The following is a 23,748-nucleotide window of genomic DNA, read 5'->3' as shown; positions in this document are numbered from 1 at the left end:
AATAAACAGAGTTCCAATTAGCAGCTCTTCAACCTTATCTTCTGTTCAGTAAATTTGTACAGTATTGGGCTGCTTACCGCAATGTACTGGAAACACAGAGCTATAATGAAATTGCAGGTCCAGTTGCTGAACGCAGCTATTGCTAAAGCAGCAGGGCGTGGTCCTTGACTGAAAAACTCAGCCACCATGAACCAGGGGATGGGGCCTGGTCCAATTTCAAAAAAACTGACAAAGAGGAAGATGGCTGTCATGCTCATGTAACTCATCCAAGCCAATTTATTCTGAGGAGAAAACAGAAACAAAGCAAAAGTGGAATTGACATTGACTGCTTCTTCCTTTAGCTAGGTAGATTCTCATTGAGTTCAGAGATGACATAGCTCCCTTCTTGATGTGTTTATATTCAATTAAGTATAAGTTATTCTAGTCATAGACAAGTTTATTAGTCATCCTTAAATCTTTTGTGCTATAGGAAATCCTCTGGATTAGGATTTTCCATGACTCTTAGTCACTCTTTTCCTGCAAAAGAGGAAAAGCAAGGATCCAGTGACCTTTGCTTCTACTCATACCAAGGTTGCTAGACAGGATGCATGACCTCCTGTAAAGCAGTGGATGCTGGTGCTGGGCTGGAAAGGTCTAGGTGCTTGTCCAAGGTCACACAGGCAGCCAAGTGGCAGAGCCAGGATTAGAACCTGGTTGGGCTAATCCCAGAGCTTGCGCTCTACTATTATACACACTGCCTCTCTGGGTAACAAGCACAATTTACCTGCTGATGTTCTATATTTAAACCCCTAAACTAATTCTCTTTTTCTTTACATTTCTCCTTTGTATTATATGCTGTTCCTCTTGCTTTATTTCGTAAGTCAATCTCAAACGTTTAACCTGCAGCTCAGAAGTGCTATCATATGGTAACCAAAAATCTCAGTGCAGGCACCAAACTCACCAGTAGCACAAGTCCCACCGACATGAAGATGGCACAAACAAACATCCCACTCATTCCGATTAAAAACAGAGAGCGGCGCCCTGCCTTCTCCACAAGGAATACCTAGGAAAATTTTAAAACACATTGGCTTTATACTTAAATTGTTTTTACTGCCAAAGAGATCATTTCAATTTATACAGCTGGAAAGAGGCCATTCTGTTATTCCGTTTTACAGATGTGGAACTCAGGAGGGGAGTGACTCTTGCCTGGGGTGGCAGAGCTGGTCTCAGTGAACAGAGGCGATTAACAAATACTGGCTTCCTTTCGTCACATTGATTTGAACAGGCCATTCTAGAGAAAGAACCATAGCATTACCACCACCTGATGTTTATCACTTTGGGTACAATATTTAGAGACTGGACATCTTGGATCTCTCCCAATATATTTCCTGTAGACTTAATACGAAGGTCCTACATAAAAATGACATTAATTTCCCTTCTGATAATTATCCTAAGTTATAATTGCAAGGGTTTGAGCACTGCAGACCCCTGAAACAGTACAACTGTTGATGTGTTAACTATTCTCATCCAACTTTCTTACTGCAAATAAAGTCAAACTGTGACCACTCAGGGGCAGCATACAGAATTTGATGGCCTTACCAAAATAGTCAGGTCCGCATTTTTCTGGTGAGCCTAAATGTACCTGGTGCTGGTAATGAACTATCCACTTGAAAAGATAAGACTTTACAGCAAAAGGTTAAAGTGCTTTCTTATCCTAATTCAGGAGATTTGGCGTCGATTCCTTTGGTCTGTGGATCTTTGCACTAATGATTAAGATTTACAATTAGCCAGGACCAGAGTTTGTTGAATAGACTCTTGCTTGATCCTTGGAATACTGCCAAGGTTGGTGAGTCACACACACAAAAACTACCTGTCATAATTTCTCACTTCAGTGAGTAAATTGGTTAGGCTCATAAATCTATCAGTAAATCAACAGCAATCCAATACCCTTAGTATAGTGAGCTTTGGCTCTGAAAATATCTGAGAAACATTTCTTTTCACCTACAATGAAAGCCCCTTTCATCTCAGAGGCATTTCATATTAGAGTTTCAAATCACTTCCGGGTGGTAAGCAAGGAGCCACATTAAAAAAAAATTTTTTTTTTAATTTTCTTTATTTTTTTGGCTCTGTGGAGTCTTAGTTGCAGCATGCGGGATCTTTCGTTGTGGTGCGCGGGCTTCTCTCTTAGTTGTGGTGTGCAGGTTTTCTCTCACTAGTTGAGGCGTGCGGGTTCCAGAGCGTGTGGGCTCTGTAATTTGTGGTACGTGGGCTGTCTTGTTGAGGCGCTCCAGCTCAGTAGTCGCGGAGCATGGGCTCTAGGGTTTGCGGGCTTCAGTAGTTGTGGCTCACGGGCTCTAGAGTGCAAGCTCAATAGTTGTGGCGCACGGGCTTAGTTGCCCCGTGGCATGTGGGATCTTAGTTCCCTGACCAGGGATCAAACCCGCGTCCCATGCATTGGAAGGTGGCTTCTTTACCACTGGGCCACCAGGGAAGCAAGGAGCCCACATTTAAGTGTTGAGAAAAAAGTGGGAAAAACAAACCTTTCTCAAGTTCATAAAATTTCTCTATATATTTTGACTCTTTAATTATGACTTTTAAATCTGATTTGATGACACCATGTCAAGCTGCCAAGAAAACTGGAGGATTTCTTCAGGAATAAGGACTTTTACTGTGTCTGTTTCTTCTATTTCTGAACAATTATTGTTAATAGGATTATAAACTCTAAAACTACATGCCTTGAAAATTGAGTTGGACTCCCTCCTTGGGGCTAGGTGAGCACTAAGGAAGGGGTGTGATACAGGGTGAGATTTGGTCAGGGGACAGAGATGTCTACCTGACCTTAATTCTCATTTTCGCTGCGGACACTGTACATTGCTCAGATCCTGGATACCTACTTGGAGCCACTCTTTCTCCTCTAGACCCATGCTGCCTTCCAGTTCCCTTTATATTCTTCCTGTTTTGTTTTCTCACTCAAGATTACAGGCTCCCTTATACCAGCTCATTAGTTTAAAAGAAAATATGGAAATGTGGAACATAATTCAGCATCGAGTTAGGAAAGTCTATCTCTTTCTCCAAGTACTCATCCAGAAAAAAACGATTGATTATGTTCCTTCCAAATTGTTGAAATATTAATATGTTATCAGTACATAATCCTAATTGCACATCTTTATTTGAAAGGATACACGGAATTCGGTAACATTGGTTGATTTTGGCGAGAGAAACTGGATGACTGAGAGGCTGTCCTTTTTGTACTTCTTTGAACTTTAAAACAACTTTTCAAAAACAAATATAATTAAAAATGTTAACTGTTATCTGTAGTCCTGGAGGGTTAATTAGACAGCTGATTAGAGTTGACTTTTTAAAATTATGTCAGTCATGCAAAAACTTTCACAGAATAAAAGGATGAGTTCAAAAACGGTATATTCAAAATAATCAAGGCTCTATTTTCAAAACAACTCCTCCCACTCCATGGGGCTGGCTGGTGGGGGGGAGGACAAAAATGGAATTCTGCAGTAGTTTTCTCTTTAGGCATTCTTAGAGTTTGGGTTACCCTGATCTTGATAACATGATGCTTTACATAGCAAATCCTGTTACACGTAAAATGTTTTAATCAGAGTCTCTATATGAGAAAAATATGTTGAAGTGGGATTTGCAAAAATATTATCTCAGGAGGCAAAAGAATGAGAATAGTCCCTTGGATTCCATCCTAGTACCAAGCCTTTATTGGTTTAGAGTGGCCTTTTGGATTGAACAGGCATTATCTCTAAAGGCATTTCTACGGAAGAACTGGTGTTCCCTTATTATCTGTTCTTCGTCTCTTTCCAAGGTCCAGTTCTGTTTAATGTGGTCTGGACAAACCTGCCTTTTGATCTAGGTAGCCAGGCTGTAATTTATTGACTACTCTAGGTAATAGTTAAAAGTCCATGTGCAGAGAACGAAAAGCAAGTGACTAAAGTATATTGAGTATATAGCACTGTGACCAAAATTAAAAAGCACAAGCTTTTTTAACATCTGCATTCAAAGATAAAAATAAGCTCAATTATCCTCATTTTAAAGTGAGTTACATTAGTTGGGAAGTTTGGGGGGTTTTGTTGTTGTTTTTTGTTTACTTTAATTCTTAGATTGTTATATTAAATATTATTACTGTCAATATACTGAATTGTTCCTTAGATAAGGTATTTGGTCTTAAGAAGAGTATATGACCTCTTCCCTTGTTGAAAAAAATTTTAAAAAGTATATAATAACATTTGACATTTGAAAAAAGTTACATTTCAAAAATAGCAATAACATTTCAAGTTATAAACCGCTTCTATTCCGTCCTCTCATAATATCACAGTCATATACATCACCAGAAGCCATGGCCTTGTGAACTACCTGGAAGTTCTGCCCAATGGCCTAACATCATAAGAATTTACTGAATCAGTTTAATTTTGCTAGAGGCTTAGATATCTAATTGAGAGGACCATGTTTATTTTTAAAATGTTTTTTCTAAGATGTCAGGATAAAAATTTTCAACCATGGAAGGAGAGGATCTAGGATCCAATGTTGATAGAAATGACAAGCTGTTTGCTAATACCAAGGGGCTTAAGTACAGAGCAAAGGAGAAAGAGCCCAGGTATTTACACAAAAATACCAAGCGTCTGTGTCCCCAAGTGAGTTACTAATTCACAAATGAGTGACAAATGACATCTTCAGCAGATAAGGAGGACCAGTGATCCACCTGTTCAGTTATGCCTAATCTCAATGCGGTGGTTGGTTATTCACATATAGGACTCTTCCTGTGACCCACTTGGTTCTGTCTACATACCCACTACATGTGGACAATAAGTCATAGGTCACTTTTATATTACAAGGTTATTTTACTCCCATTTCTGGACTGAGGAACAAGCAGAATATTTATATAGAGTATTTTACTTACGGAGAGAGCAGTGAAAACTGTGTTGACAGCACCAACTCCAATGGTTGCATAAACAGGTTGGCTGATTCCAGCTGTCTGAAAAATGCTGGTTGAGTAGTAAAATATCTGCAAAATAATAATAGTTTAGCCTTAATCAAGAAGCCTAGCACTCATGGCTTTAAAGCAAGAGTTATTTTAGTTTGTTTATTTTTAGGTGTTTCAATGGAACCAGGGTCCCTAGAACTCCCAAAAGGCTTTATCCACCCTCTTCTTCCAGGGAAGGAGAAACCACAATCTTCCTTCAGTGTGTAAAGCTTCCAGTCACTTAAAAGTTCTCCTTATATTTAGCTGAAAACTCTACATCTGCACTTTATTTTTTTGTTAAAGTATAAAATACATGCAAAAAAGTACACGTATCGTTTTAAGTGTACAGCTCAATTAATTTTCACAAACTAAACACACCTGTATAGTCTAGATCAAAAATAAGTCATTTCCTGCCCTCCAGAAGCCCCCTAAATGTCACCCTTTTTTCAAAGGAAACGCTTTCAACTTCTATCCTTATAGATAAATTTTGCCTAGTCTTGTACTTGATATAAATGGAACCACATAGTGTGTATTTTGTATCTGGCATCAACATTACGTTTGTTAGAATTATCCATATTGTTGTATTTTCAGGCTGTTCATTATCATTGCTGTTTAGTGTATAATTGTATTAATATACCACAATTTAGTTACTCATTCTACTATTGATGGGTATTTAGGTAGTTATCATTTAGAGTGGTTATGAATAGTGCTGCTATGAACATTCTAGTACAAGCCTTTTGGTAAAATATGTATACATTTACACCTAGGAATAGAATTGTTGGGTTGTAGTGTATGCATGTTGTCAGCTTTGAAAGATACTGCCAAACAGTTTTCCAAAGAAGTTGTGTCACATACATACTACTATATATAAAATAGATAGCTAATGGGGACCTACTGTGTAGCACAGGGAACTCTACTCAGTACTCTGTAATGGCCTATATGGGAAAAGAATCTAAAAAAAGAGTGGATATATGTATTTGTGTAACAGATTGCTGTACACCTGAAACTAACACAACACTGTAAATCAATTATACCTCAATAAAAATTTAAAAAAAAAGTTGTGTCGATTTGTACTCTCACCAGTGTGTATAAGAGTTCTGGTTGTCATTGCATGTAACCCAAAATTTTCCACCAATCTCAGTGGATGGAGAAATCTGATTCACAACCTCCCTAATAGGCTTTATTATTTAGTTATGGCCTTATGTTTATAATAGTCTTTTAGATCATCTTTTTTGTTCTGTCATCTTCCATCAGTTCCTTTCCCACATAACATGTCCTGCTGCTGGTGCCTCTTCCTGCAGACATGGCTGACGCAGGAGGACTGTTCAGGCTGTGTTCAGCGAGGAGTGGACTACTCACTGCACACCAGCCCACCATTTTAGGACACCTGACAGCCTGTGGTTCGACACTTCCTGGCTGCCTCTGAGTCAGGCACTGGGATGCAAGCTAAAGCAGGGAGGTTTAGAGAGATTAAGTGTTGTGCTATTGGATATACAAGCAGAGCTGAGAGAGAGGATACAGATTTGGTCTCTGAGCCCCAAAGTTATAAAGAGTTAAGAGATAAAAAATGAATGTCAAGGACCTGCTAAAGGAGGATGGAGACCACAGCAGAGCAGCATTCACTTTGTGGAGTGAGGTTCAGGTCTTCTTTTGCTTCAACTCATGCTTCAACTTTTGCTTTCTTTGCTTCCCCCAAGTCTCTGCCCATGCATCAGTCACCCCCAAAGTGTCTTTGTGAATCTAGGATTGGCTCACTATAAAAGCCCAAACCACACTTTTAACAGCAATGAAAGGGGATAAGTGATTTTCTTTATCTAGTTTCTAAACAAATGCTTAATTTTTTTCTGCTAGTAGCTAATTGTCAGTAGAACAATTTTAGTCTGCGTAATACGAGAATTTCAATTCAAAACCTAAATGCTAGCTAGTTTAGTACTCAAAATGTTTTTCAGTCATGTCTTTTCTATTACCCTTACTCACCAATATCATGTCAGTTCACTCTATTGTTTATTTTGTGTGCTATCTCCCCAAATAGAGTGCAAGTTTCTTGGATAGCAGGAAACTTCTTTGCACCAGGCTATTTGGTATACTTCATTTAAATAGACAGAGGGAATCATGGAATCCTTTTGCTTAGGCTATCAGAAATCCTAAATTTGATACTCAACTCTGGAAGCCCCTTGTAATTTAGTCTTCTAGTTATATTTATTCTCCTTTTCCCTCTTTTGTATTCATTATGACTTGCCTTTTAACCTTCATCATAGTAGACATGCAGACCATTGATTATTGACATTGAAAAAAACTGTAAGCTGATTTTAGAAGGCAGATGAGTCAAGACAAAAAATTAATGCTCATTCAATGTATTTGTTGTAGTAAGACATGTGATGTCAACATTTTAAAGTATCCTTTAGTTATTTAAACTCAAACCCCTTTCCTCATCTATCTTAATTCACTTTGCTCTTAAGAGTTAGGGGACGTTCTTAAACTTACCCCATTGATTCCAGAAAATTGCTGAGCCATGTGCAGCATCAATGCCACTAGAATAGGCTGTTGGTAGCTGGAATTGGTGAAGAGCTGAATTATGGAGACTTTCTTTTCACTTGATGCTTCTTCCCTTTCTTTTCTCATCTCAGTGATGTCTTTGGTGACATCATCACATCCTCTGAGTCTTTTCAAGCCTGTTCCCCAAAATGATCAGGTTGACACAACTCAGGTCAAAACAAAAATAAATTTATTTGTATTATGTTATTGAAAGAGCTACAGTTCTGCATAGCCCTTTCTGGTACTTAATAGCATGGGTGTTGGAAATTCTTTCTTGTTAAATTAAATCCTGCTTTTTTATTTCTCAAAAAAGCAGAACATTTCCCTTCATCTTATGACAAACAAAATTGTGATCCTCATTATCATAGAAGGATAATGTAGGAAAGGTCTTTTAGAAGTCTCTGTATGTGGATTTTCTGTTCGGGTTTGTGTGAATGTTTATGGTTGCAAAATGGCATGCACCAGTCATATTAAGTGATCTTGCATATTCTTCTTACATATAATCACTGACTTCATTTGGAAAGCACTGGTACCAATTTCATGAGTATCCATTCATGCACACTCTTTCTCATTAGCTGATAGTTCCAAAACAATAGGAAGAAAGTAAAACCACCCATAGACTTACTTTTCTTTGCTTTGGCTTCCTCATCCAACTTGATGTAAAGGTATCTGGGGCTTTCTGGACAGAAGAAGAGCAGCAAAGATTGCAAAACAGCTGGCACAGCAGACAGACCAAGCAGGATGTGCCACAGCTCATGATTGCCCAGGATAAAGTCGAGGCCAACGATCTGAAAAGTCAGGGAGGAAGCATATCAACTGCACATCACTTTGGATCTGCTTTCTGAAACAATTTGTTGAAAAAGCACATTGGCTATTTGATAGTAATCCCTGACAACTGTGACTCACGTATGCACAAGCATGCACAAGATGAAAACTACTGCTAGTGTGTCTCATCTGAACTGAATTATGGACTCCTTGTTTTACAAAGAATTCACCTAGATTTGTTTTCATTAACTCCTATGGGACATTTAGGATGAGAATCAACCAAACTTTTAAGCACACATTTGATATCTAAAACAACAGCAAAAATCGTGCATCTTTGGACCTTTGTTAAAAAAATTTCTTCTTACATTACCCAGAACTTAAATAGAATGGGGTTACATAGATAAAACAATTACTCTGATGAGAACTAGTTTTGTGATCCCTACTGCAAGTAGTTTATCCTCTGGATAGCCATAGGTTTGAGGTTCTAGGACTCCCTCTGAGAACGTAGGACAGAAGGAAAGAATACAGTCAGCTGAACAAAAACTGCTATTGTAAGCATTTGCATATTAAATTTGAGCAGGTAAGATGCTCAGAACAAAGGAAACCTGGGTAGGCAAAATTTTGAAATTTTTTATTCCTTGAAATATAAATGGAATAATTAAATTCTAGAATAGCTCCAGCAGTTCAAGACTTGGCTTACCAGGTCACCTCCAGTGCCAACCCCACCACAACTCCAAGGCGAAAAGTGAGGAGTGGAGTAGTAGTACTTTAGCTTTGAGCTAAAAAGCCTATGTCTCTATACCACCTCCACTACCACCTGTGGAACTGCCTTTTTCCTCTGTGTTGTTCTACAGTGAGAGTGGACAATCAGGGAAGGAGAAGTTGGGTAAAGTAGAGGATGGGTGAGGAAGGGGATGGGAGTTTTACCTGACTAATAAGAATGCCTGTGACAATGGCCAGCTGATGAAGGGCACCAATAGCACCCCTGAGCGTGGTTGGAGCAATTTCACCAATGTACATTGGAACCAAGCCTGAAATTAACCCTAAATGAAACATGAACATAAACGTTAAAGCGTAGCAAGGACTATCTCAATAACAATAATTTTGTTTAAGTACAGTCAATATTCTGCTGAAACTCCCTTCCTGAGTTCATTGGAAGGAAGAGCCCTTGTCACCAACAATTACACACCGTTTACGCAAAGAATGTTTGTTGATGCAACTCCAAATGAAGTTGTAGTTGGATATACAAAGAGAAAGGAATGGTTAGTGATGCATTTGGCAATTATTCATAGCATTGTCTTATTTAGTTAAAAAAAATCCATGTTAATATTGAGTTTGTACCATAATGCCTTAGGTTATCTTCAGAAAAGAGACTGAAGAATGCTTTAACAATATTCTTAAAAACACAATAATATTCTCACTCTAGATTTGTGGGATTAAAGGAAATTAGAACTTATCTAGGCCAACTTCTTTACTTGATAAAGGTGAGAAACAACTTAGCCAAGATCACAGTGCAATAGAGTGTTAGTGGAGAACTACAAGCCCTGTCTGAGTTTCCACAATGTGGAGGTGCCTCAAGATCACAGTTGAGTTGGCCAGGCTGAGGGGGAAGGTGGAAGGGGTTGAGGAACTCAGATGCTCTTCCCCCAGTCACTCCAACCAGAGCAAACCTAGCTTCTTTATTCTCTCCAAATAATAGGCTTCAGAAAAGATTTTATTTGCATAAAGACTTCTGGTGCTTAAAGGAATACTGAAATTTAAAAAGCTCTAGGGCATTCTGCCTTCTATAGTTTTCCTAGTTGCAGATGTAATCAGTCATGTTGGAAATGGTGGAGTATCTAGCCATTTGCTGAGTGCATAAAAAGGTCAGAGACTATCAATGAGCAAGGCTGAATGCGATGTTTGGCATTTTCTTAAGAATTTAAAAGTAAGATTTGTCAGAGACTTCCTCTTAGAGAGACGGCCTGCCTATCAAATATATAGAAGATGCTTTGAGGAATTGTTTCAATATTTTTTTTCAATATTTTTTAAGGCTTCAAATTGTTCTTAATATCACATGAACATTTACATGATTGATACAGCATCTGAATTTCTGCTTTTACATGTAACTCTAATGTGTGGTCTGTTGATCTTAAAGAAGAAGGGGGAAAAACCCCATTTGTTTGGTCCTATTCTAGGCTGTACTATTTTTCTGTAATGCCTAACATTATACCCCAAGAACAGAAAGTGCAGGTAAGCTCACAGGTCTGAAGTCACATGAACCTGAAGTCAAATTGTATTTCCTATAAGTTTTAGCAATTTTAATGCTCATAATAGAATCAGACGTAATTTTAAAAGGTGGTTGGAGAGTACAAGTTACTTGGCTATGCTAGTGATAGGTTGCTCCATGTTATGTTTACAGCATTTATTTTCAACTTTACCAAAAATATTTTGTAATTTTTTTCTTGCTATATTTTAAAAAATAGAGAGAAAAGATAGAAGAATCATGATTTGGACTTCTTTGATTGTGTTATTATTTGCATTTTACAGAAGAGGAAACTGAGTCTCACATTCAATTACTAAGGCCAGACAGAGACAGTGCCAGAATCGATTCACTCTGAATCCAAAGCTTTTTCCACAAGTGGGGTGACTCTTTACCTGGATCAAGCTACCCTTTCAGTTATTTTTATTAGCATTGAAAACAACAAAAAGAGACAAGTAATCTTAGACTTTTGTTTCAACTGATCATTGAAGATGCATGGAATTATAGTCTTTCCTCTTTGCAGGTAAAATTGTTAAAAATATTTTATACACCATTTTGTGCCCTCACCTTTCCTCTCCCACCCCCAATGGATATTATTAGTGGCTATGATTTGGGACAATGGGTGTCGCTGGGATTGAGAAGCAAAGATTTGACTATTTTAGAGAATGCACGATCCTCCCTTTCTGCTGATAAGTTGCTTCAGGTAGTTTGAAAAGCTGTCTCCAAGAAATAGTGATTCAGCTGTTTAGATGTGAAGTTCTTAGGAGGAGCAACCTTCCTCCATTCTGCACTCCTCTACCAACTGATTCTGCCTGATTCCCTCTCCCCATGGTCAGCACCACTTTAACTCTTCAACCAGCTACATGTGGAAGCATTTAGGGCTAGGGAATGTGGTGTGAGAGATGGGCCAGGATGTCAGGGTCTTTCCAGATAGGAGAGACAGAGACATCAGTGGCCAGGTAGGCCATAAGGGTAGAGTTAGGGGTCTGGGCATAGCAGTCTTCCACTGTCTACTGAACAACAGGAGTAATGATAACAGCTAGCACATTTGGCAGTTTGCTGTAGTCAGATTCTATGCTGAACACTTATTCTCACAAGCATCTCCAGGAGGTAGATACTGTTATCCTTCTCACTTACTGGATAAGGAAACAAAGTTAAATAATTTGTCTTAGATCATACGACTAGAAATGCTGTCATTGCTGTGGATAAGAATATACCCTTACAACTCCACTTACTGGTCCCAAACCTCCCTGACTCAGGACTACAACTTTATGTTACTGCCTTTCCCTTTCACAATGTCACTCAAGGCTCAAAAAAATTCCCTACATGTAACCACATCTGCCTTCAGAATAATTTTCAGGTGTGTGTATGTGTTTGTGTGGGAGTGTGCATGTGTGTGTATGTGTGTGTGTGCATGACTTACCACAGTAGAGTCCTGATATGCCTCTTCCTGAAATTATAAGAATGTGAGATGGTCCCAATTTCGAAAACCCCATCAAGAGAGCTCCAACTAATGAGAGAATGTTTGCTACCAACATGGCTTTGATTCTGAAAATTTGAAAAGCAAGGATTATAAATTTAGCATCAAAACTTGGTAAAATTATTTGCTTTCAGAGCATGCTGAGATTTTTACCTAAGACTGACTATTTTAATTTTGCTGATAGAGCTAGTTGGGGAATCTTAAACCATGATTGCTACTTTGATCTGTCTGTGGGTTAAAGCATTAACAATAAGTAATATATATATAATGAGAGAATTTGGGTTGCATGTACCTGATCTCCACATTTTGATAGAGATGATTCAATTGTAATGATGACTGGTTTGCCTTAATATAACACTTCTGACACCTTTTCAAATAGTTAACAATTAAGTTTTCTAGAAGTTGATTGTTTTAAACAATAATTGCCTGGTGATAGCGAAATTTAATTCCGTAGTTGTAATCTATGACATCCCTTTTTTTTTCTTTTAATGGTACAAGTTTTTAGTTGATATAGATCATGAAAGGAACTTTCAAAGTTAAGTTTTCTTTAGTATGAATTATTTGGAAGTAAATTAAAACATGCTTTTACTTTAAGCCTTATCATAGAGAACTATAGTTATCCCTATTTTATCATTGTATGCCAGCATATTTCCAGAATCTATGAATTAATGTCAACCAATGTAAAATATGTAATAAAGCTGACAATAGCAACAAAAACATCATTTTCAAAATTAATCATATGAAAATTGACATTTGCAGGTATCTGATACTCTTCCTCCTGTTAAATGGGAAAGTGAGGTACACAAAAACCTTCTTCAAAGTTCAGTCGATGCTAAGGCCAATAAAAGAATTTGAGTGAACAGGTGTGAAAATTTTTGTCCCACAAAGAAATGTAGGTATCTTGTTATGCTCTATTTCAGTGTTTCAAACTTTAATAGGTGAGCTTTTTCTAAGCAAGTATCTTAAACACCAAACAGATTTTTTTTTTTTTCTGGAAAATAAAACTATATAATCTCATACTGCAATGATTGCCCAAAAAACCATGTGATAGGCTGGATAATACCCCACAAGAGTCCACATCCTAATCTTCAGACCCTGGGAATATGTTACTTTATATCGCAAAGGGATTTTGCAGATTGATTAAATTAAGGATTTTGAATTGAAGAGATTATCCAGTCGGGCCCAATGATGTAATCACGACTATCCTTATACTAGGAAGGCAGAAGAGAAGGTGATGTGATGAAAGAAATAAAGCTTGTAGTGATGTGCTCTGAAGATGGAGGAAGGGGCCACAAGCCAAGGAACAGAAATGGCCACCAGAAGCTGGGAAAGGGAAAGGAAATGGACTCTTCCTCAGAGCCTCCAGAAAGAATGAGCCCTGCTGACACTGTGACTTCAGCCAAGTGAAACTGAATTTGGGTCTCCAAAACTGTAAGGAAACAAATTTGTGTTGTTTTAAGCCATTAAGTTTGTAGTAATTCATTAGAGCAGTAACGGCAAACTAGTATATGCAAGTTATCAACTACCCAGAGACAGGTAAAAAGAGTGCTTTAGAGCTGACCAGCTTCAGAACTGCATAGTAGAAAAAGACAGGGGTGTTTCTCTGTGAAGTGCTTTTTCTTTACACAAGGACAGAGGGCAGGCAAATTCAATAATTTACCCTAGGAAACTGTTACTAGCTAGCTAATAGTATATTCCATTAGGCGGGAAAAAGATAAAAAGTCGTAAAAGAGATAGATAGCCTGAAAGTATTTTTGATGCCGGATTGCTCTAAAGTCCCTCTTCCTTACTACCGGTGGATGCTGGAGCACTCTATACACCTTAAAGGATTTTAACTTCTGCTCAGACGTGAGAAATGGCCAAGAATAAATAATCTAAAAATACACGAAATGGTTGAATCAGGGAGAAAGAAATATATGTCTAAGTATATTTCTTTAAATCTTGCTCTAAATACTTCTGTAGGCATAGGCTTCTTCATCATCATCATCTACACTTGCTGCCTGCTCACTTTGTGCCAAGCAGTGTACTAAACCTTTTATATTCATTTTAATTTAATCCTTACAATAATGCCACGAGGGAGGTATTTTTTTCCCCACATTGCAGATGGAGGGAAACGTCTTAGAGAACTGAGGTAACTTGCTCATTTTCACATAGCTATTAAGTGACAGAGCTGGGATTTGATCTGTGTGAAACCAAAGGTTAATGCTTTATTTTGGTGAGTTCCATTTTTGATACAAAAGGAAGAACATATTCAGAGGCAAGCTGTGTATACCTTCCTTCACTCGTGGTAGTGTGGATTGCCCAGATCATGGTCTCCCCCACCTTAGCCTGGTACTTAAATTTTAAGTAAAATTTGACTTTGAGAACCCAAATCTATAAAATAGTGGCTATAGACATCTATTGACTATTAACACAATTACAAGGAAAGATGTTTTTTAAAGCAGTAACGGAAAAGTACACTTTTATTTACTTTTAACTAGTAGAGCAATGACCCTGGCAATAAGGACTATCATGTTATTTCTTAGTGAATCTCCCTAGAAAAATAGTTTTGTGAGAGAGACTGAACTATTTTGTCTTAATTTTGAAGTTAAAATTATTAGTTTTAGGGCTATTTTCAAGGAGGATCATTTTTCTACCGAGAGTTGGAGGAAGTCTCACTTTAGTTCACAATAAATAATTTGATAAATGGTCATTTGACATTGTTTTGGGGTATGACCATTGTTGATGCTAAATCCTAAGACCGTTTTTTTTTTTTTTTTTTTGGCTGCGCTTCGTCTTAGTTGCAGCACGCAGGATCTTCGTTGTGGCATGTTTTAGTTGCAGCATGCGGGATCTGTAGTTGAGGCATTCAGGCTCTTAGTTGTGGCATGCATGTGGGATCTAGTTCCCTGACCAGGGATCAAACCCGGACCCTCTGCTTTGGCAGCACAGAGTCTTACCCACTGGACCACCAGGGACGCCCCTAAATCCTAAGACTTGAGAAGACATGCATCCTGATTCCATCACCAGGACACTAATTAAATGTTTTAGAGTAAGTCACTGTATTGTTAGAATCTCGTCTTTAAATGAGGGACAAGGGCTTAAATTTTTTCTTCAGTGATGAGAAGAAGTATAAAACATCAATAGCTGCTAAAAGAGTCGGTCTATCCATATTTAAAAATTTAACTTAGCTTTGCTTAATTTTATTTATTTTAGACATAATTAATCTAGAAAAATTTCCAACTACTGCTTAAACCAACTTGGTGCAAATTGAAATGATTTTTAAATTTTTAAAATAATTAAAGCCAGTTAATGACCTGCATAATTTATGGATACTGATTTAAAGATCAGCTAAACACCAGTAAGTTGATAAAAATTTGAAGAACTGACCATTTTCTTTTATGGTAGAGGAAGTCCCTCTCAAATAAGAGTAAGAATAAAACTTGCATTACCATGCTACCCATTACTTAAGAGAAATTCTTACAGTCTTATTATATGAAAGCTCCAGTACAAGAGGAAGAACTTATCAGAATTTAATAACCAGAGAGGGAAAACTATAATTTAAAGTAGGAATTTTAGGACTTCCCTGGTGGTCCAGTTGTTAAGACTCTGCACTTCCACTGCAGGGGGTGCGGGTTCGATCCCTGGTCCGGGAAATAAGATTCCTGCATGCCATGTGGCATGGCCAAGAAAAAAAAAAGTAGGGATTTTAATAATTAAATGAGGGACTCCCCTGGTGGTCCAGTGGTAAAGAATCCGCCTTCCAATACAGGGAACGCGCGTTCGATCCCTGGTCAGGGAACTAAGATCCCACATGCTGCGGGGCAACTAAGGCCACGCGCCACAACTACTGAGCTCGCGTGCCTCAACGAGAGAGAGAAAACCCGCACACCACAACTAGAGAGAAACCTGAGCAGACTGTGTGCCATAACAAAAAAGATCCTACATGCCTCAACAAAGATCCTGTGTGCTGCAACTAAGACCCAACGCAGCCAAAAAAAAAAAAAAAAAAAAAAAAAAAATATATATATATATATATATATGGAAAATAAATAAATACAATAAATAAATATTAAAAAAATAGTTAAATGAATTGTAATCCAGTATTACTACGATAGTTGCCTATATCATTTAGAACTTTAAAGGTTTTTGCATTTTCTAAATTTTCCATATTTGCATGTTTTTATCATGAGAAAAAAAGTGATAAAAGATGGATACAAAGAGCAGAAAATAAATCTAAAGAAATAACCGTTTTATTTTCTGTTTTACTTCCTCTCTATGGGGGTGTGGGGAATCCAAGAGCTTTAGTACATCACATGACTAAATGAAATTTGAGTGTAAAGGAGTTCCACTGATGTTTTTAATCCAAAACACGTAATAGAAACCAAAATAGAGAAATGGAGACACCACTTGCTTCATCTGTGGTTGGGGCTTTGAGATAAAAGGAGCAGCAGCTAGAAACCCCATACCAAGTATATTGGGCAACTGGGAGCTGGGGATATTGACTGGACCTTAGGACCTGACTGATCCAAATGTCAAATTCTAATCCGAAAATGAAAACCTGAATGTCTGAGGAATGGAGCAATTTGATGAAGCCAACAATCGACTCCCAGGTTAAAAATTCCACGCTTGACTCCCCACTGAGTTCCTGAGTAAACCACTTGTGCAGTGGTTTCTCAATATGTTTTACAAGTTACAAAGTCAGAGAATCAGAGTGATTATCTAGAAATACACACCAAACTCACTTTTGCTGTAAATGCCTCCACTATTAAGCCGATGGTTGCAACAGATTTCTCCATTATTTGGTCCAATACCAACCTAACTCATAGGGTCGTGAGTTGAAAAAACAACTCTGAAACTACTCCACAAAAGGAAAGATGATTTCTTTCTAAACAAATTATGACACCCAAAATACTGAAGTTTCTGTGTTTATGCTTGTTTATGAAATTTGCCTACCTTCCAAGCTGGTCCCCAAGCAACCCACCAAAGAATGAGGCAATCATTCCACCAACTGGAAAGCTGGACACAGACAGGGACCAGAACATGGTGATGAGGCTGGCAGATGCCACAGGCTCTTCCTCAGCCCAAGGGGTTGGTGTTGGGACCCTTAGGAATGGGCTTGTGGGTAGTTCCTCTGTAGTGTTGATAGCATAGCTGTTGATAGCTTTTCGGTCATCAAGCGGAACACCCAAAACATGTCTATAATGGGTTATTATTACCTAAGGAGATAAAATAAAGAAAAATAGCTCCAATATTTCAAACATTCTGTATATTTTTGTTTTTCCTTTAAAATATTTGTTAGGTGTTTAAACAGGATTATCTCAATTATGTGTGTTATACACATACTAACGCGTATAGTTGTTTCAGTTGACCGTATCCTATGAAACAGAGGTCACAAATTCCAGTGCCAACAGGAACCAGACAGGAACAAACAAGTGAAGGAGGCAAGAAGGATCTTGATGACTAGAGGACTGAAATACTGTCTGTAATTTTGAGAATGTAATAGTGAGTTGGCAGAATTTATTTGTCCCATCTGAAGGAGGAAGTTGCAATGTGAGACTAGTGTTGCATGACCTTTAATTTTTTTTTTAACATCTTTATTGGAGTAAAATTGCTTTACAATGTTGTGTTAGTTTCTGCTGTATAACAAAGTGAATCAGCTATACATACACATATATCCCCATATCTCCTCCCTCTTGCGCCTCCCTCTCACCCTCCCTATCCCACCCCTCTAGGTGGACACAAAGCACCGAGCTGATCTCCCTGTGCTAAGCGGCTGCTTCCCACTAGCTATGTATTTTACATTTGGTAGTGAATATATGTCCATGCCACTCTCTCACTTCGTCCCAGCTTACCCTTCCCACTCCCCATGTCCTCAGGTCCATTCTCTACGTCTGAGTCTTTATTCCTGTCTTGCCCTAGGTTCATCAGAACCTTTTTTTTTTTTTAGATTCCATATATATGTGTTAGCATATGGTATTTGTTTTTCTCTTTCTGACTTACTTCACTCTGTATGACAGACTCTAGGTCCATCCACCTCACTACAAATAACTCAATTTTGTTTCTTTTCATGACTGAGTAATATTCCATTGTATATATATGTGCCACACCTTCTTTATCCATTTATCTGTTGATGGACACTTAGGTTGCTTCCATGACCTGGCTATTGTAAACAGTGCTGCAGTGAACATTGTGGTACATGTATATTTTTGAATTATGGTTTTCTCAGGGTATATGCCCAGTAGTGGGATTGCTGGGTCGTATGGTAGTTCTATTTTTAGTTTTTTAAGGAACCTCCATACTGTTCTCCATAGTGGCTGTATCAGTTTACATTCCCACCAACAGTGCAAGAGGGTTCCCTTTCTCCACACCCTCTCCGGCATTTATTGTTTGTAGATTTTTTGATGATGGCCATTCTCACTGGTGTGAGGTGATACCTCATTGTAGTTTTGATTTGCATTTCTCTAATGATTAGTGATGTTGAGCATCCTTTCATGTATTTGTTGGCAATCTGTATATCTTCTTTGGAGAAATGTCTATTTCTTTAATTTTTAAAGAGAAGCCAGAAATCTGGATTTTTATGTAAAATTCTTCAAGTTTTAAAGGTTGGCAACTATCCAAATTGAAAATATCCTGAAGTTTGAAAAGATATATTTTCACTCCATGGTTACCCCTGCATAGCAGGATTTAAATTGGCTTCTGTAAATATTTTAATAGAAACATAAAAGTAGGAATAAGAATAAAGATTGGGAAAGATGAGGCCAAAAATAAAGTTGATATACAAATTCAAACACTAGGTGCTGTATCCTTGCTTTAGGTGAGCTCTAAATTTATTAATAAGCTTCCTAGCAGCCAGTGAAAAGAGAGGAAAACAGTCATATTATACTGGTGAATTCTGAAGATCAAAAACAACTCAGTAGTACCTGAGAAGGTGTTGAGACCTGAAGGAAGTTTCTTGTATGGGTCCTCACAGAGTTCAGTATGTAACAGAATAAACAACGTTCAAAACTAGATTTCACAGTGCCATATTTTATAATGTGTTTCAGTAGAGGTAAAGATCAAACAAAAGTATAATCGAGTAAAGGCACATCCTTCAGGCTGTCTTCCTTCTGTGTCATTCCTCTTGATGATTTGGTCACTATTCAGCAGCAATGAGCTGGGAGGACCTCTGACAAGGACCTGGAATGCAGCTGCCCTAGGTTGCCAGTCCTGGGCAAAGTCCTATGTGGTAAAATCAGCTGATGAGGGAAAGAATGATATCCTCTTACAATAAAAGAGGTCTGATCCAGACATTTACCTCATGGAAGGCCACTCTATATGGATAATATACACAGAAGAAAGGCTGAAAAGAAATATCCCAAATGTTCTCAGCAGTTTGCTCTACATGAAAAATCATGAATTTTTTTCTTCTAAAACTTTCTGCAACAGGCATGCATAGTTTTCATACTCGTAAAAAAAGTGTGACTTTAAAATACCCTAAAATAATTCCAAATGTCATTCTGCTAATAAAAACAAATGGGCCTGAATGACTCTTCTTACGTAAGGGCCTGAATGACTCTTCTTACTTAATAGTGTTTAAGCAGCTCTTTCCATACAGAAGGAAGGGGTTATAGAGAGGGCACTAAGCCGGATGTGGATGGGGGATCTCTGTGTTTAGGTCTGGCTCTAGGACTTGGATTGGAGGAGGGGAAACCTTAGATTAATTTTCCCTCCGAGATTGAAGAGGATGCTTTAAACAAGGATTTGAAAAGTTCTCCCACAAGAAGAGAAAAGGTTCTACCAATTCCAAATTTCAAGAATCCTGTTAAATTAGCATGTGCTGTTATCACCCACAGAAAAAATAATATGGCCCCCAGAGTTATTCCCTAAGTCTCTCAGCCTTGGCAAGGGCTGCCACACTCATGATGCTATGTGGTACCTAACCAGGGCACATCTTTTAGCTCAAGGAGCAACCCTTTTCAGCAGATGGACTGTGGCAAGTACACACTTCACACGTTCACACCCTGCAGTCTCTTACATTTTCCTTGGAGTCCAGTGTCGTAAGAGAAGCAGATGAAATATGATGGATTCATAGGAGGCACCGAACAAATGCTTGTACCATCACCTTATGCCACCCCTTCCCCTAGCTTCTCTTCTCTCTCTCTCTGTCTCTTTCTCTCTCTCTTCTTCATTCACTAAACACTTTATTGTTTACATCAATCATTGTGCTTGGCACTGGTGCCAGGAAGAAGAATAAGACATCAATCCCACCCTAAATGACCTGACAGTCTGATTCAGAGCAGAGGGGACGAAGTCCTGGTTTCCCCACTTATAGGCTGTGGGATCGGAGAAAAATGACATCCTTCTCCTGTCTATTTCACTGGAAACCAGAGTAGGGATGCACAAAGTAAATGAGAAAAATGATAGAAATTATTCAATATTTTTAAAAAATACCCATTCAAATAGTCAACATGGAGAAAACCCAAACTTTGTTGGCCTTCTTGACTATTATTTAAAAGTTTTGTATTATTTTACTTTGGGTCACCTATGGGAGACAGGAGTAGGGGGAAGGACTAGAATCTTGTTAGTGTTAGGGCTCCTAAGTGTTTTGTTTGCTTGTTTGTCTTTTTTTTTCTTGTGATGAGAACTCAGGATTTACTGTCTCAAAAACTTTCATATATAACATACAGCAGTGTTAATTATATTTATCATGTTGTACATTACATCCCTAGTACTTATTTATCCATACCTGTAAGTTTGTACCTTTGACCTCCTTCATCCAATTCCATCCCCTCCCCTGCCTACCCCCCACCCCCGCAGGGTTCCAAAATGTTTTGATCTGGACAAGAAATGGGCATAATAAGGTTGTTGGGCGAGTCAAATGGGGGAGAGCATATGTTAGTGCCTGACGCACAGTGAGTTGGTGCTCAATACATGTTTGTGCACTGAAACAACCCTATCCTTCCATTGTTTCCTCTTATTCCCTGGCATTTCCATCTGTGCGTCTGGGAGCTCTGAATGCATGCTTCAATCAGCTCTTAAGTTTTTTTAAAAAAAATCCTTAGGCATGTGGTATTCTAGCTGGAGTTTTCTGTGAGCTCAGCGAATAGCTGAATCAGAGATCAAGGATTATTTATTACTCTTTCTTTTTCTGTGAGGGTTTTAAAGTGAGGAGTCAAGGCCAAGTTATCAGCCTTGGAACCATGCCTGTGGAACCTGACAGAAGACCAGGATTATCCCGTGTTCCCCACGTGGACACACCTTATCTCTCTGCATGTGGAGCAGATACCTTTCTGTCACTGTTAGAAATTGCCAAAAAGAGAACTTGTGCACGTTTCACTTGCCTGTTGAGGTGCATTGATCACGCCAATGTCATATCCAAACTGGAAGGAACCCAGCACGGCAGTGAAGACAGTAAAAACCAAGGTCCTGGTGACCTGTGGGGAACGAAACACAGGGCTGGGAAACACCAGGCAATTCCAGTTACCATCGTCCCATCACTCTGCAGCTTGGACTTCTGACAGGCTCCACTGGCTGTTTCTTGCCCCTTGATACTCATTCACTGTGTGCCCTATGCTCCTGGCAGGGCTCATTCATATGGGACTGTGGGGTCACCTTTCATTTCCCCTACACTGCTAAAGCAGCAAAAATCTGGGACAGCTTCGTCCAGGGGAGGAACCGGACATACTTTCCCATATATATATGTGTATATATTCTTTTTTTTTTTTTTTTAAACATCTTTATTGAAGTATAATTGCCTTACAATGGTGTGTTAGCTTCTGCTTTATAACAAAGTTAATCAGTTATACATATACAATATGTTCCCATATCTCTTCCCTCTTGCATCTCCCTCCCTCCCACCCTCCCCATCCCACCCCTCTAGGTGGTCACAAAGCACCGAGCTGATCTCCCTGTGCTATGCGGCTGCTTCCCACTGTATATATTCTTTTAAGCTTCAAAATCAGGACTGTGAACTAGAATTGCTGCTGACTAAAGGCCACTGCCAAGATAAAAACAGTTTTAAAATAAAATTTTAAAAATCATTGAAAAGTCAAATAAGACACCAGTAACAAAGAGATAGGGAGCTCTGCTGGACATTGCCATGATACAGAAACACCTCAAAACTCATCTAAGAGGCACCACAATCCACATCAACATCTAGGTAAAATAGTTTTCAGGATCTGCAACTTGTTGAACCTAGAGTTGTGAATTAAGGGATATTATTTTCTCCCCAACTTCATGCAGCTACAAAAAACTGTAGAAAGTGGCAGAGCATCCATCCCTTTCAACTTATAATTACATGTCTAACCATCTTAGAGAAATCATATCATGCATACAGAGTCACGTATATGGATATGTGACGCAGCATTTTTGTGCATGTTATAGCAAGAATTGTGGAAAGAATCTAAATGTCATTCAGTGGAATGGCCAAATAGATTCAAATACATCATGATACATACAACACATTATGCTGCAGTTAGAATAATGTGATTGTTATATACTGACTTTTTAAGTGACAAAGGAAATTGTGAAATCTCATTATTTTTTTAAAAAGACTTAAACCTAAGTGTTATTTGATTTGTGTGTGTTTTATGTAATTCATAGAATATTTTCTTAAGAACAAATAACAAAAGGATGACCTTTGAGGAGGAATGTGAGACTGGAGAGGTGGGGTAAAAGAGTATTTTTCTTTTATTTATATTATTATACATTTTATAAGGAAAATATTTCATGTAAAATTATGTAATTTGAAATTTTAAAGTAAATGACATGAGATATAGCAGGAACTTTGTTGAATGAATGAATGAGTCATATCAACACAGCGTTTAGTTCCCACTCTGATACTTAGTGGGTATGTGACCCAAGCCACTTTCCCTATATAATCTTCAGTTTTTCTCTAAATTGGCAAATAATTATAAATCCCCCTACTCCAGCATGAAGAATAGCTAATTAACCAGACCTCCGTATTCCCCAATTAAGCTGGAGATCAGAAGTTTCACAGTGTCATCATCAACAAAGTATTATCACAGTACCACCCTGAGAGCCCTTGAAGTTACTGTCTAGTGGTCCTAAAACCAGACTTTACTTGAAGAGCTTATTACATGTGTAGCTTCCTGGGGCTCACCTCAGATCTACTAGCGGATTGGAATCTCTGGGGTGAGGATTGGGAATCTGTATGTTCCCTCTCTTTCTACTAATTCAGAATTAATTGCAGGTGGCACCTATATAGACTTTCCCTCCCAGTAACTTTGTTCCCTGAAAGACAAGACATCAAAGCTGACCCAAATTATATGCTAATATGATATATATATATATATCTCCAAAGAACCATATAATATCATATAACTATGAAGCATATATATAATATCTTATATATCATATAATTATATAATTCACATTTGTATTTATTAGATATAAATCATATATACATATATAGTTATTTATTAATAATAGTAAAATAATTATAAATAAAATATATGTAAAAAGTGCACATGTGCGAGTGCTTGCACACACAAATACACACACACGGTATGGTTATGGTGTGTGGGATTACCAGAGACTTTGAATTATCCTCTAAAATGGAACTGGAGACATCTAAAATGCAGTGGCTCAGGCAGCCAAAGCTAAGATGAGGTTCCATTCACTTGGTTGGTGATTTCTCCTTAAATCCTTTTTCCCTTTAAGCTGTTTCCAAGGACAGAGAATTTCATCCCATTTACAGATAGCATCATTAGTAATGAGGGGACCAAGAAGTGCCTTAAGCAGGCTTTAACCCCCTTCTTGATAATCTCCATTACTACAATCTGG

At 38.2% G+C, this 23,748-nt stretch overlaps 1 protein-coding gene across 4 annotated transcripts in view; it reads right to left on the bottom strand.

Annotated features, from left to right (window-relative positions):
* SLC2A2 (solute carrier family 2 member 2) overlaps nt 1–23,748 on the bottom strand; it is a 37,545-nt gene that overhangs the window by 6,733 nt on the left and 7,064 nt on the right. For 2 of the 4 annotated variants that reach the window (XM_082394070.1, XM_082394071.1), the window contains exons 2-10: nt 21,285–21,377; nt 16,918–17,180; nt 11,926–12,050; nt 9,188–9,303; nt 8,121–8,283; nt 7,445–7,632; nt 4,898–5,002; nt 941–1,042; nt 78–281 (exon numbers count right to left, since the gene is read on the bottom strand). In XM_082394070.1, the coding sequence (XP_082250196.1) occupies nt 78–281; nt 941–1,042; nt 4,898–5,002; nt 7,445–7,632; nt 8,121–8,283; nt 9,188–9,303; nt 11,926–12,050; nt 16,918–17,180; nt 21,285–21,377 (1,359 nt within the window). Of the gene's footprint in view, nt 1–77; nt 282–940; nt 1,043–4,897; nt 5,003–7,444; nt 7,633–8,120; nt 8,284–9,187; nt 9,304–11,925; nt 12,051–16,917; nt 17,181–21,284; nt 21,378–23,748 lie in introns of those variants that run through there. The other 2 variants (XM_082394072.1, XM_082394073.1) reach the window with 2 other exon arrangements.

This window comes from Balaenoptera borealis (genome assembly GCF_965194805.1).
Source record: "Balaenoptera borealis genome assembly, chromosome: 5".
Lineage (NCBI taxonomy): Eukaryota > Metazoa > Chordata > Mammalia > Artiodactyla > Balaenopteridae > Balaenoptera > Balaenoptera borealis.
This window is presented reverse-complemented; position numbering and strand designations above follow the sequence as displayed.